The following is a 15,539-nucleotide window of genomic DNA, read 5'->3' on the forward strand; positions in this document are numbered from 1 at the left end:
TCTCCAGTGCCTATACATTTTTGAACTCTGAATAGCCATGTTTTTTTTTTTCATTTTGAATATCCTTGATGAAGTAAGGCCCTGAACATCTCTGCGTGCTCTAGGTGACCTTCCTATTGTTTATCGATATGTGTGTGCCTCTCCTGCAAGGCCTTTTCTTTTCTTTCCCTCTCCTCCTCTCCGCACTGAACCTTGTTATTGAAGTCAGAAGGCATTGCGACGCCATCCCAGCTGACAAAAGCGAGGTTTGAAAGTGAACAGAGGGGACAACCTTTAACATGGGAATGCCATGTCCATGCGCCACAATTAACTTTGCAGCCTTGGCAGTAGTTTAAAAGGCCTCCTCAGCAGCTGTGCTGTGTGATTTCAGACATGTCATTATTATAACTGCTTTGTTTAGTTTCTATTATCCTGTCTATGTTTCCTTGGGCTATTTGCAAGCTTTTGTCAGACATCCACCAAAATGAAGGCAGTTTATGCATAACAGATGATTGCATTTATCTTGCTTTTCCCGCTGTGTTCTTATCACCTGCTATGGTTGTCACAGCCATTGTTTAATAGCAACCAGCTCACTGAATCAGTAGTAATTGCTGCTGCTCTAAAGTATGACTTTCTTCTGGTTGTATGCCACCAACAGTAACATCTCTGTGCTGCTGCCTGGAGGCGAGTTCCTGAGATATTAGTTCTCCACTCTCAGAACTGTTAGTCACACTGACAGACACCTGAGGCGATATAAAATGTCGCTCAAAGCCATGAAAGAGGGAGACGGGCTACTTCTCTCCTTCAGAACCTCAGAGTGAGGAGCAAAGAGATGAAGAGGGGAGGAGAGAGTAAGTTTCTAAAGCTGCACTTAAACCCCTTTCGCATATGGGGGCCATACCTTGGAGGAGACATGAAGGCAGAACCCATATAGCTACAAGGCCCAGTATCATAAATAACACAAGACTTCTCCTCTGCCGTCTCCGTCTCCTCCAGTTCACTGCTGGAGTGTTTCATATGGTAACTAGGTGTTCACTGTGTGGCCACATTGTTGCCCATCTTTCAAGTGGCTCAGAGGAGGAAACCTTGAGGTAGGGGAAGAGAAGGAATTTTTGATGAAAAAAATGCATTATTCTGTTCTCTTTTTTCCAGTCTCCATCCCCCCTTTCTCTGCCACTCACTGTGGGAGTGGAGTATTTATTACATAAATGGTAAAAAGAGGAGAAGAGAAACTTGGCTGGAGGATAAGGTAGTAATAGAGAGTAAGAAGGCTATGGGCTCTCTCACCTGACAGGTTAAAAATGTGGGATGCATCAAGGAATTAGCTTTTTCTCCTCCACCGAATAACCTAACTATGCAGTAGGGCTGGGGAGTGTATTGAGCTTTTTAAATATATTGATGTATTCTCAAACATGATAAGACATTATCTTCTGCATCGGTATAGTTGAATCAAGATGGGCCATTGGTCCCGTTTGACTGAGAGAGAACAGACACTTGTATTCACCTGAAACTTTTTTGGTTTTATAATTTCAAGATGCCAATCATTACTCTCAAAAGTCTTATTTGGAAGGCATAGTCCTGATAGCTATTGGATTTGGATTCTCAGTAACCATAAATATGTAATTTTTGTCATATTTTAAACCTCAACCTCAACCTTTAAATCACAAATGACCCAAACTTTCCCATTTTCATCCATTCATTATGATGAGACGTTTTCACCCAGAAATGGCACCTGGCATTGTTTGGGCAAGTCCCCGGATGGGTTGAAGCTATCCATAGTAGCTGCCAGTGTGACCCAGTGGCAGAAACAATAATGAAGACTTATGAGCTTGTTTCAGTTTCCGTCTTTTAGCGCATGTTTGAGAGCGAAGGCTGTGTCCTCTTCAGCATTATGGCAGAGTGATGATGTAATCCATTTAATCTCAGAACTTGGAAATTCCAAGTTGCAAGTCGGAGAAATCATCAAAAATGTGCTCCAAACCCAGAAATCCGACTCAGAAAGTTGGCCACGAACTCCAACTCCTCCTTGTCCAACTATTTTGGAGTTTATTTTTTTGGAAATCTGTACATATTTTATGGCACTAGTTTCGAACCAGTACATCCAAGAAGTTTTCTCAGAAGTGTCAAGGACAATTGGAGCAACGGCGTGGTGTGCAAATCAAGACAGACAAACATGCTGCTAATTATAGTAGTTAGATAAAACTATATATTTTGGCTCATCTTCTTCTCTTGTTAACAATCCCTGTATGCAGCAAGTGAGACAACATGGATGCAGAGAACGACAGGAGTAACACAGGAGAAGACGAACTAGTTAATAAAAAGAAAAACTCTGGCTCAGTTATTCAGAGATGCTTCTGTTTTAAAGTTTTAAATGAGAGTACAAGGTTTTCTGTAGACAGTGCCAAAAACATTCTGAAACAAAAGGCTGGAGCACGATGAATCTCTTCTGCCATTTACAAAAGCGGCACAAAGTGTAGTACAAAGACTGTGTAAAATTCGCACCGTAACTCAGAACCTGAAGCCTCTGCAGACAATCACTGCTGCAATTGTCATTAGCTAGTACTGTGCTATAGTGTCGTAGTGCTTGATAGTGGTGTTGGTCGCTGGATCAGTTTTGAGACCATGTTTTGAATGTCTTAGTCTTGCTTTGGGATCAAGAGCCTCTTTACTTGCCTTGTCTCAGTCTTGGGATTTTCCTGATTTCCCTTTGGTGGAGGTCTTTGGCAACCACACCTGTTGGATGTTTGAGTATTTTGTTGCTGAATTTTGTTCAGGCTGGGCATATGATGTCATTTTCAGTTGAACTGTTCCTGATTAATTAGTGTTGTAATTTGACTTAAAGCCGTTTGGTCTCTCATTGTTATGCCTCCTTGGAAATCTATTCAAGTACCGTATGTGTCAGACACCTGAGAAAACTCAGATCTTTACAAACCAGTCCATCTTATTTCTAGTCAGAAATACCTCTTAACACTTATTATAGGCTTCATTCACCTGACAAATCTGGATAAATGTGTAATTTTCAAGATACTTAAAACAATTCTGGGCTTGTAAGTGGATTTTTAATACATACGAGGATTTATTTTTGATAAGAAGGTAGTTGAATGAATGTGCTAAGATTTGAAATGTTTGCATTGTGGTGCTATGTAAACAGAGTTTCAGACACATTGTTTTTTGCTGACTTTTTTTATTAAATCGAATTTTATGGTCTTGGTCTTGACTCTGTCTTAGCTTGTCTTGGACTCAACTCAGTGTTAATCCCCAAAAGTTTTGCTCTCAGTCTCAGTGCACTCTGGTCTTGGTCTCAGATAGTGTGGTCTTGACTACAGCACTGAAATTAAAGAGAGAGTGCTCTTTTGCTGCTCAACACTGATGATTTTTGAAATTGATTTTTGTGGTTTTGGCCTTGACTTTGACTCAGCTTGTCTCATCCTTGGGCTCAACCCCCAAAAGTCTTGATCTTGTTCTTGGTCTCAGTGCATTCTGGTCTTAGGCATGTCTTGATCTTGGATAGTGTGGTCTTGGCACTCCAGTCCCATATGGCAAAAATGGTAAAAAGGTTGACCCTAGATACCAGTTGCCAAGTCACAACCAATATTGTCCAGTGGGATCTGTGAGCCATATATTTGTATGACAGTACTTGCACATTTCTGGCCCTAATGCCTAAACCTTCTCCTTTCCCTAACCTATATTTTCTTATGTATTAGCTTACATACCTGAACCTTGTTTATGTGGATTTGACTTACCGTTTTGGGATATTCTAACACAATAGATGTATTGTGATATATATACCGCATATCGCCATTGAGCTCTAAAATATTGAGCTATGATTTTAAATCCATATTTCCCAGCAGAGGCTGTATACACTGTGTGCAGATTAGGCAAGTGAGTATTTTGATACTGTCACCATTTTTATGCATATTTTCCAACTCCAAGCTCTATAAACTGGAATGCTTATGGGAATGAAGCACTATCAGGTGATGTTTATTGGTGTAATGAGGGAGGGAGTGGCCTAAAGTGATCACCACCCTATATCAAGGTGTGCAGAATTATTAGGCAACCTCTGTACCTCAGACAAAATGGGCCAAAAAAGAGATTTAACAGACTCTGACATGTAAAAAATTGTAAAATCCCTTCTAGAGGGATGCAGCACACTTAAAATAGGAAAGCTATTGAAGCGTGATCCCCGAACAATCAAAAGTTTTGTTGCAAATATCCATCAGGATTGCATGTGGAGAAAAAAAAAGATGGAAACTAACTGTATAAGACCTCAGAAAAAACATATATGAGGCTATCAGAATGATCCAGTGCTGTCATATTCCAGAGCTGAAAGTTGTTCAGTGCTCAGAGACTTGGCCAAGGTAAGGAGGGCTGAAATAAGACCAGCACTGAACAAAACCCACAAGTTGGAACTCAAAGACTGGGCCAAGAAATACCTGAAGATGGACTTTTCAGTGGTTTTATGGACAGATAAAGTGAGAGTGACTCTTGACGGACCAGCTGGAAGGGCCCATGGTTGGATCACTAATGGGTGCAGAGCGCCACTTCAAGTCAGACAACAGCGAGGTGGAGGTGGGGTACTGGCGTGGGCAGCTATTATTACAGATGAATTAGTTGGACATTTTCAAGTTGAGGATGGACTTAAAATCAACTCCCAAAACTATAGCCAGTTCTTGGAAGATACTTTCTTCAAGCAGTAGTACAAGAAAAAGTCTGCATCACTCAAGAAGGCCATGATTTTCATGCAGAACAATGCTCCATCACATGCATCAAAGCACTCCACTGTGTGGCTGGCCAGCAAAGGCCTTAAAGATGGCAGATTAATGATATGGCCCCCTTCCTCACCTGACCTAAACCTGATGAAGAACTTGTGGGCCATTATGAAACATGAAGTTTACTGTGGAGGAAGAAAATACAACACTTTGAACAGCATTTGGAAGGCTGTGATTGCTGCTGCACATAAAGTTGATCGTCAGCAGATCAATAAACTAACAGATCCATGGATGGAAGGCTCATGAAGGTTACTGAAAAGGGGGGTGGCTATATTTATCTCTGAATATTTTTTCAGTGTCTGAAGTGTTTATTTGTTAATTATCAGGCGTTTATCTGTTATTCTTGCTGTAATGAATACAAATTAACAAATGAGATGAGAAAAACTGAGTTTTTCATAAGGTTGCCTAATAATTCTGCACACCTTGATATAGGGTGGTAATCACTTTAGGCCACTCCCTCCCTCATTACACCAATAAACATCACCTGATAGTGCTTCACACCAATAAGCATTCCATTTTATAGAGCCTGGAGTTGGAAAATATGCATAAAAATGGTGACAACATCAAAATACTCACTTGCCTAGTAATTCTGCACACGGTGTATTGTAGATTGTTTCTTTATGCTTTTTAATCATATCTAAATATTGATCCATTACAGCTTAGCCATCACCAATCATAACATGAAAAAGAAGCGAGGAGAAACTGAGCCTGCTTTGGCCTATTATAGGCTTTCTAGCATCTCCCCATATGTCTGTACATGCAGATGATCTGGAATCCCGAGAATCTGAATCAAGTGAATTATTCAGCCGCTCCCATTATTTCCATAATTGCCAGCATTGTAGTTGTGTTTGTAATGTCATTAATAACAGGCGTTGGCGTATAATACGCTTAATGTTATTTATCTGTTGGCAGATAGCTTGATGCTGCTAATCCTCATTCATTTGCTGTGGATCAATGCAAATCCGCTAGCGTGAGTGAAATCCCCCCACCTTCCCCCTCCCCTTTCCAAGAGCCGATGGTTCCTAATGTATTTTCCCACCATTAACCAGCCATAATCCCTGCTAATCATCACTAATCCACATCTCCTGTGTGTGACGATACTTCCCTGATGAAGGAGGAACTGGTGTTTCACGAGGATGGAGCTCCTCTGCGAGTGCTGCCGAGGGCCCACTCAGAGCTGGAGTGAGAGGGAGAGGGACTGCTGAGAGGAGAAGAAGAGGACAGGAGGAAGGGTTGGTCTGAGTTGATTCCTAGGTCAAATAGCCTGGTTTTGCTGTTTCGTGATGAGCTCTGCTCATGATTTATTGATTTATCGGCATAATGGAGGTTGTGTCCCTCCATACGACACAGAATAAAAACTGCATATCATCAAAAACTAACAGTTGGTTGCAGTCACCACATGCTTTTCTTGTCTGGTCAACTGTGGACTCCTTCTGTGTCTCCATCTATGTTGTCTCTGTTGGCCTCTGTGTGTTTCACTCTACATTTCTATCGTTTTCCTCTGGTCACTCAGAAACCCTCACTGGTTTTGAGAGGATGCCATCATAGCAAGAGATTTGGTGTTTGGTTCCAGGCTGAGTCACATTTAAAACTTTATAAACTGGACCTAATGTCTGCGTGATCAAGGAGTGTTAGGGTCAAGGGTATTGAGAACACAAACACTTTGAGAACCTGCAAGAACCTCTTTAGTTCAGACCCACATAGCATGAGAATACATGGACAACAACACATGAATAAAACCTCTGAAGTTCCCAGTAAATCACAGTGTCATTTTCACCCATTGATACCAAAGACAAGAGGACTACCTTGTGTCAGTTAGGCTCAGTCCCATTTCCTGTTTTTACCCCCTGCCCCATAGGAACAGTTACAAAGGGTAGTGGTGAACTCTTCCCAAAACAAAATGGGACAACACTTCAAGTTTCATCTGTGGTTGTTGATGCCCTTTCTGTTGCTAACACATTCCAATATGCTATCTTCTTCAGTTTTATACAATGCTTGTTCAATATAAAATAACCATAATGCATTGCAACAACATTCAATACAAATTGGTCGTCTTAATTTTTCAAATTATACTGAGAAAGAAACTACTTACAGTTGCACTCTTCTTTTAGTGCTTGAGTTACCATCGTGCCAAAGCTTCACAGGGCATTCTGGGAGATTTTACTTGGTTTTGTGTGTGCCTTTAGAAAATATCAGTTTAAAGGGCCATGTTCCCCTTCACCCTACCCCTCCATTCCAACAAGTATCAGACGTCCTACCCCCTAGATGTTAACACGCAAAATGAATGGGTAGCACCGAGTGGTGGGGTAAGGACTGAGCCGATCATGTGGGCTTAGTGAGTGCTGTCACAATTTCAGATTTTGAATCAAGTAATTACAATGTGATACGACCACTGAAACAGATATGAATGATAGAAACAACAATCCACATGTAAACACACAGTTTACAAGAAGTAGAAGGAATGCAGTATTATTTCATGTTACCTTTCCTGTACATAAATGAATTAACACATAAATTTATACTAAAGATTTCTAAGCACAGCATGGGAAATGGAAACATGATCAGATATTGATATATTTTAACAATTTCAAAAAGTTTGTGAATGCATTATTATACGCATTAATACTGTCCACACCTGCACCAAATTTTTTTAGCTTCAGAAGCATAACCAAGTCTTAGATTATGAAATTATATTAATATCTAAATTTGAGGCAGTCAACACAAATGCATTAATTGCAATTAATTCTTTTCCATATTTGGTGCATTAATTTTTTAATTGCATGCGTTATTGTACCTCTCAGTACACCCTGGTTAAGTGTCTCCCTGCAGCCATAGTGTTGTAAAATTAGTCACTTCACTGAAACTTCTCCTTCCACTTTAAGAAAACTCACAGACAGCTCAGTGGATAGGTCAAAATTTACCTTTATACTGTCCCGTTTTTAATCCATAACACGCTCTTTTTTCCTTGGTTACGTTCATGTCATATCTCTTATCTACCCAAAGTTTCTGAATTTCTTTCAAAATAAAAGTAGATCTTAATCCAAGTATGCTTAGTTTAAAACTCATAATTACAAAATGAAAAACAAAAACAGTTTAACAAGACAAAAAAGGGAGATTTGTAATAATTATCTACAAAAAAATCTGAGATTAATTGCATTTAAAAATGTACCATTTGACAGCCCTCATTATCTCGTATAACTGCACTTTCACTCTAAAATTGTAATATTTAACTCCAACTGTATAACCACTCGGTTCTATATTATATAATATTGAATGATCTTCTTTTAATTTACTTTTACATATATTGTGCTTTTTATTATATCCAAGTCCTATATCACATAGTTTTAATCCATATCATGTTATCCTGTTAAAAACAGCTGTTTACATACATTTGCTATGAATCATACCAGGGTTGTTTTAGTTTATTTTAGTTTGGTTTAGTTTGGTTTACTCTAGTCTAGTTTAGTTTAGTCTAGTCTAGTCTAGTTTAGTCTATTTTAGTCTGGTTTAGTCTAGTCTAGTTTAATCTGGTTTAGTTTGGAAGGATTCCCATTAGCTGCTGCTTTTCTCTCTGCGTTCCACAACAATCTGATAATGCGACAGTGTCATGACATTTTTCTGTTTAAAATCAACAAAACATTAATGAACAGTCAACATTCAATATTGTTTATTGTTATTATTATTCATCGAGTCACCGAAAAGACCAGGTTGTAAAAATGTATTACATGCATTGGCATCAGATAACAGTCAGTGTTGGGTCGTCTATAGTAGAAATAACAATTTTTCTTTTGTTCTTTATTATAATTATAATCATCACAACCATTACATTTGTCAGAACCTGTTTTATCATTATGATCATAATTACTATTATTATTGTCACATCATTATTCATCACTTTAACTTGACCTTTACAACATGTGTCTAAATGATCCTCTATAGTCTCTTTTCTCATTCATAGACCAGTTTGAAATGAATCTTAATATTTAGTTCTACATTGCTTACCTATTCTTGCTTTGATTTTTATTAGTATCTTACCTCTTGCTTGTGTTTCTATGTGGCTGCAGTGCTGGGATTGTCCCTCTGGGACCAATAAAGTCAAATTAACCTATTTAATCTAAAGTCCTCTTATCTCACCTTAAACTTCAGTAGAAACATCAAGACTCCAGCCGTCTTCCTGCATTCTGACACATAAACCTGAGACTGTGTTAGAAAGCAATGCCTCCTTTGTTTTTATTAAAATGTTATAGGCTAGCTCTTAAACCTGCCTGTCAAACTTTGTGGTAGAGCTTTGATTTCGCAGTATTCGTGTTTGACCAGCAGGGGGCGCCTGTGCCCCGCTGTTCTCTGGCTGTCTTCGCTCCTTCATGTTGGCCTCTCCTGCCTCAGTTTGACCACCTCAGCCGCTGCGAGGACTCTGCTTTCTTCTCTTGCATCACATTATGTAAAAAAAAACCGAGTTGGTCAGGCTGATGCTGGCTGTTGTTATTATTTGATTAGAAACGCAAAAGCTTCTTAAAGTGACTCTCACAAAATGACATTTAATGATGTTCGAATTACGCAAAATGAGTGAAATATTGCGGATGTTCGCTGTCAGAGATGTTGGAGTGACAGAGAAGTTAATAACAACGTGTCTTCAAAATGAGAATGAAGTTTGCCGCCAAACTGAAGATGCGCAAAACTTTCTGGTTGCGCGTTCTTGTTTGATTACGGCGCACCTTCAGTCAGACAGGAGTGTGATAAAATAGAAACGCGCAATAATATAAAATATCTAACCTAACTGTGAGTTAAAGGCTACCAAGGAGCAAATTTATGACGACAAGTTTGAGGCCCTCGACAGTCTTGATTGTGGACTTTTAACGCTCGTGGATGCTGAAATGTCCTTCTGCGTAATATTTTTCAACTTTAAACGTTTCCCTTAGAATTCAAACATTGATTTTATATTCATATGATAGATTTATTTTTGCTTTGAAAGGATTTTTCCCCATGAAAGCTTGGTGTATCCTGGTGTCTGATGTGGTTCTATCGTTGATGTAGAGTCAGTGCGCACTGCCGCTGTGGTCCGGATTCAACCAAAAACACAGGGCCTAATTTTAACACTGCATTTAACTATAATAGGAGAAAAATAACGTTGATTATGTGCTAAATTACGTTGAATTCTGCTGCCCAATGTAGGCCTCTTATTCAACTTTAAGGCCTGCGGTTTTTGTTCATCCTATGTGTGTTTTTTTTTTCTCTCCATCTTTGGAAAAGAGGCTGATTTGAGCCTGCAGGCCCTTCAGCATCAAATCAAAGATTTGTCACAATCCGTCTTTAAAAGCCTCAAACATGACAAGTGATGGTTTATAGAGGGAGATTTTACTAAAGCAAAGACTGAAGGCCTGTCTCTATATCCTGGATGTTTCTTCTTATAATGCTGATAGAATAATTGATATTTGCACCAGTCAATAAAAAGACAGCACTTCCGTATTAATATTGCACAATTTAATACTGCGGTTTTTACACAAAGATGTGAACAACGTCAGAGAGTGTATGAAGTTAGCAGGGGATGCCTGAGGTAAAATACTGTCGTCTATTCCACGTACACAGCAGCTCGTGCTGTTACATAACCAATCAGTGCTATTAAAGTGAACACATGGTGTGCTGAACAGCATCAAACTTTCGCATCATGTTGATCTTGCTCGCCTGCTGATGCTCCAACAGACTGCAAACAAAAGGACGAGTGAGTCTGGACCTTAATGAAGACAAAAGACCATTTCTTGTATATATGTTTTATGTAAGTAATAAAATATTACTATAACATAAATATAAATGTGACTTTGCAGTCTACATTTAGCAATCAACATACAACCAATGTAGTAAACGAAAAGAGAAACAGACTGAAATCACTGCAACATAAGCATTAACAGAGCTGAACAAAAAGCTCCAAACACATTTAAGAAATAAATATATATATATAAATGGTCAGATTCATAAATGAAATCATATTAAAATATCTTCTTGGAATTAGTAAGTGTACAAAACTGCCCGGAAAGAAACAAAACAAAACAATATCTCAGAACAAATACAAGTTTACATATTGGACATATTTACATCTCGGAAATAATCCTGGCAACATTTTCTCTAAAATCTTTTTTTATTATTATTATTTTTCTTGAAAAAAAAAAAATCCCTCATCTGTATTGAATAGCACTGCTGTGGGCTTCTGGACTGCTCCAGCATCGAGGAATGACACATAACGCATGACTGCTTTTTTTTTTTTTTTCTTTTTCTTTTTTTAAATTTCCTTTAAGGTCAGAAAAAATAAATAGATCTAAAGTTAAGTCCCTTCATCACTTTTTAACCTTTACGGAATTATTATTTTCTTTTCTCCTAATCCAGCGTTTCAGTATAATACAATGGATGTGTGGGACAAAGGAAAAGCGGAGTCTGAAACCAGATTTCAAATTAAAACACAGAAAAACAAAAACAAAAAAAAAAAAAAAACATGTACAGGCGTGATATTCCAACGCGGGGGGCACTGAAGTTACCTGAGTTATTATTACTTTACATTTTGGACCAATCTCTGCGTAAATGTTTGGATTGAACAGGCAGTAAGCAGTGTGAGCTGACAACCAGGAACCTGTAAACATGGGATTATTGTGGTTAAGCTCGTGGAGATTAGCTCCACTCACAATTTTAGAACAAATATAAAATTTCAATAACATAATAAAACAAATAAAATAAGTGCTCCATGCAAAGAAAACAATTTTAACCCCTCCAAAATAAAAGATGCGTTTTTTTTCCCCCTTTTTCTTAGAATTGCCCTTTTTAGCGTCTGGTGCTTTTTTTTTTTTTTTTTTTTTTCTTTTTTTTTTTTTCAAAATTCGACGTGGTCAGCTGCAAAGCTTTAAATATTTTTAAGGCATGCAAGCAGGACGCATGCGCCCAGCTGCATTGGATATTCTCTTAAATAGGTCTAATTAGGGGTGTTTTGGGTGCCATAATTTCCAACACTTTCTCACCATCGACTCCCACTGAGAACAGAAAAAAACTGGAGGCTCTGATGAGTTAGAAAAATCATAAAGACAGTTCCAAACCAAAACATCACACTCAATAGAACAAACAACACGAATATTCAGAAAATCTGGTTAATCAGTTGAAGCCTGACAAAGCAAAATCAAAAAAAAGGAAAAATCTCCAGTGTTTGATCATTTTCAGGTGAACACCAGGAGATGCCACATTTCATTAGTCCCCATTAGAAACAGCCATGGGATTTCAGATTGACTCTCCATATAATTTTGGTAAATAAAATCTTTGTTTCACTTTAAATGCGCACGGAATCAGTAACTATTTTTGTTCTTTTTTCGTGTTTTTTTCTTAACATTTCTCCTCTATTTGCTGGACATCTCCGGATACTACGGGCACAAACTCATCCCAACTTTCCCCCCATGTCTCTGTTCTCTCAGGATTCAAAATAACAAAAGCCAAACTTAAATACTGTAAACTCCACAGTCCCTTTTCCCTTTTCTCTCCCCCCCTGCAGAAATGCTGGGATTGTTCATGAAAACAGTCACTGCACAGGACTCTGTAGTGTGCGGTGTAGAGGAGGGGTCTCTGCCTGGGAATATACGTCCTCCATATTCGGGTGAGGGACCCCCACTGGTGTCATTCTTTTCTCTTTTTGTCTTCTGTTGCAAAACCAAACACGGACAACCTCTTTTTCCAGCTGCAGAGTGCCGGCTAAAGTGCTGATTTCATGAGCAGACGGCTTTGGGCATTTTAAGAAATGATTCTCCAGCGCCCCTTTCACCCCCACTTCGATGGAGGTCCTCTTCTTTCGTTTCCTGCCCTGCGCTGCGATCTTGTCCAAATTGGTGGGACTGCCCGTGTTGGAGTCTGTCTCCTCCAGCCACTTGTTTAGGAGCGGCTTAAGTTTGCACATGTTCTTGAAGCTGAGCTGCAGCGCCTCAAACCTGCAGATTGTGGTCTGAGAAAAGACGTTTCCATACAGGGTGCCCAAGGCCAAGCCCACGTCTGCCTGCGTAAAGCCCAGTTTGATCCGCCGCTGCTTGAACTGCTTGGCGAACTGCTCCAGGTCGTCGGAGCTGGGCGCGTCCTCGTCCGAGTGGTCCTGGTGGTGGCTGAACGCCTGCTGGGGCGACTCCATCTGGTTGTCGTGGCTGCCCGAGTCGTCGTGGAGCGGGTCCCGCATGCCGTGGTGCAGGGATCCGGGCTGGGGGCTCAGCATGGCGTTGAGGTTTGTGTATCCAGGCTGGGAGTAGACGAGAGACTGGTGGCCGTTGGATGCTGGGGACAGCGGGGATAAGTGGTGGGTCGTGGTAGGCGCCCACGAGCCATGGTGGCCACCCTGCGTCTGCTGGTGCACCAGGTGAGATCTGTGGTGGAAACCGGAGCTCAGGTCGTCCCGGCTCGCCTGCACGCTGGCTTTGTGCTCCTGCTGTCCGATGTGGGTGCCGCTGGACCAGTCGGTGTTGGACGTGGGCAGCCACTGGTGGTGCGTCAGGCTCATCGGGTGTCCCGTGTTGGTCGCCGCGAGCCCTTGCAAGTACTCGTGGTGCATCATTTTCTGCACCTCTCTGTAGGTCGTCCCCTGGTGCATCCTATCCGAATCCGGATGCATGAGCGGGTTGGACGGTAAGGAGTTATTCCTCGGAATATACTGAGCTGTTGTCGCCATGGCTCCTACTTCGAAAACTGACGAGCACCTCGGAGGTCTCCAGGCTTTAGAGCCAAAACGCAACAACCTGCTCTGGGAGGTCTTGGGGAAGAGCGAGGACACGCCTCCCTTCCGCTTGTATTGGCTCCTCTCCGATTCAAGCCCACTGGGGACACATTCAATAGGCGCAGGGCTTCAGCGCATGGTACAGCGCATTTTTCGCACAGGATGGATGGATCTCCGCTCTTACATATGTTAGAGAAAAACATATGTTCTATTTATTAAATGTCTCTTTGAGTTTTTTACTGTACTCTCTCTCACACGCTGATATTCCTCCTCTTGTGTCTGTTAGATTTTCTTTCTCCAGCTCTCTCTGAGGAAACTGGAGCGTCCTGCAGCAGCGGGTTTGATTCGGTTTCCCCGACTTTGGATGGGTTGTTTTGCAAATAACCACGTGGGGGAGTACGGGGATCTTTTTTAAGGGTTGCCCCCCCTCCTCCTCTTTTTGCACACATGCACTTTCAAACACACAAGCCTGAGCACCTTTATAATAGGTCACTGATGATTATAGCGCTCCTCATTTTAAATAGATTATAAGGCAGCTCTGCAGACACCCACACCACTAAAGGCGTGTAAATAAACCGCTCTGAGATGCGCGCGAGGAAATGTGTGACAAATTTGAAAGCATTTGCTCGATTTCAAAGCCTCCGCGTGTGTCATTTATTTGTATTGTCTCGGTAATTTTCAATGTTGTATGATCTCATCATCACCACCCACTTAGTTATAACAGGCCAAGACGCGCGCGCTCCCTCTCTCCGTTTCCTCTCCTTACAGGTGACACCCCATTTCATCTCATCATTCAGCTGTTATCAGTGTTTAAAGGGAACCTGATCATTTATAATTGATCATAAAACGCTTCATATCTGATTGACTTGGCGTTGCTGCAGCTGTTCTGCACGCGCCCCAGTCCTGGAAATTCAAGCAAATATTTTCACTCTGATATCATTTACCTCTCCAAGCATTTTTACTAAGCAGCAACTTGGAGAGAGAAACCTTGTGTTTCCTCCTCCTGGCTCCTTCCTCCACTACCTCTCCCGGTTGATCTGATTATTTTTCCCTTCACGTTTTGTCCCAATAGCAAATTACCAATTCTATGAATTGCAAAGCAGCCTCAGAGACGCTGAGGGGTAGAGAGAGGGGGGGGGCAGATGCGAAGATTGAAAGGGATCTTTGCAAACACAATCACGTTCTTAAATGGAAATGCGGGGCTTTAAACAAATCTTACATCTCTCCCGTTCCATTCGCCTAAAACTCTGCAATCAGGCGCATGTTCCACTCCTTCTAAAACAGGAGCGTTTTGGAAGCTTTTTCACGCGCAACAGTCCCATTTTCATCATTTACCTGAAAGCAGTGTTCTGCCTTTTTATCTCTGCAGCGTGTTTGTTTGTTGTCATCTTCCCCCACGCGACTATTTTCTTTCTATTTACAGGACGACTCAGCTGTGCTGCTCATTTTAATCCGGGACTACATGACTAACAGGTAAGTTGTCTCCTTTCTGCTGTGAACGCGTCCTTGCTCTAACAATGTTGCTGCGAGTGTGTGTGCGTAAAATGTTGTGCCGGGGTCACAGGTGCTCGTCATCATCTCTTGAAAGGCGTGGTTTTTGTCCACCCATCCTTTATATATTTATATGGGATGCGTGGGAGACAATCCGCGCGAGTTTTCTGCGCGTCATTTTAAGTGCAATTCATTAGACACAAACGATAAGTGAGGATTTATTTTTATGTGATCTGTAATTCTAAGCTGCATTGGTCTGATTTTGTAAAACAGTTACAGAATTAAGATGCAGCATTTTGAAAATAATAATTTTCCTGTCCTGATTTGATGGATTTATTGCGCAATTATTCCCCGGACTAAACATTATTTTGCGCCATGATAAAATAAGACAGAAAATGTGCGTAAAATATGACCAGTTCTGGACAATGCTATTCCTATTGTCATGTCTTAAACTCCTCAGAGACCCCAGCCTGTCTCTGTGTCACCACTTAATGAAGATGCGCTCGCCATTCACTCATTCTCGCCCTCCAGTCTATAAAAAGCAGTGGTTTCTGCCACACAGAGCCAGTCTTGTTGCT

At 40.8% G+C, this 15,539-nt stretch overlaps 1 protein-coding gene across 1 annotated transcript; it reads right to left on the bottom strand.

The window, feature by feature from the left end:
- Positions 1-11,622: 11,622 nt before the first annotated feature.
- pou3f1 (POU class 3 homeobox 1) lies at positions 11,623-13,431 on the bottom strand. The gene has a single exon (XM_041793843.1). It carries the CDS (start codon positions 13,423-13,425, stop codon positions 12,298-12,300), a length of 1,128 nt encoding a protein of 375 aa, XP_041649777.1. The 5' UTR covers positions 13,426-13,431; the 3' UTR covers positions 11,623-12,297.
- Between the last annotated feature and the right edge of the window lie 2,108 nt (positions 13,432-15,539).

This window comes from Cheilinus undulatus, linkage group 8 (assembly GCF_018320785.1).
Source record: "Cheilinus undulatus linkage group 8, ASM1832078v1, whole genome shotgun sequence".
NCBI classification, from domain to species: domain Eukaryota; kingdom Metazoa; phylum Chordata; class Actinopteri; order Labriformes; family Labridae; genus Cheilinus; species Cheilinus undulatus.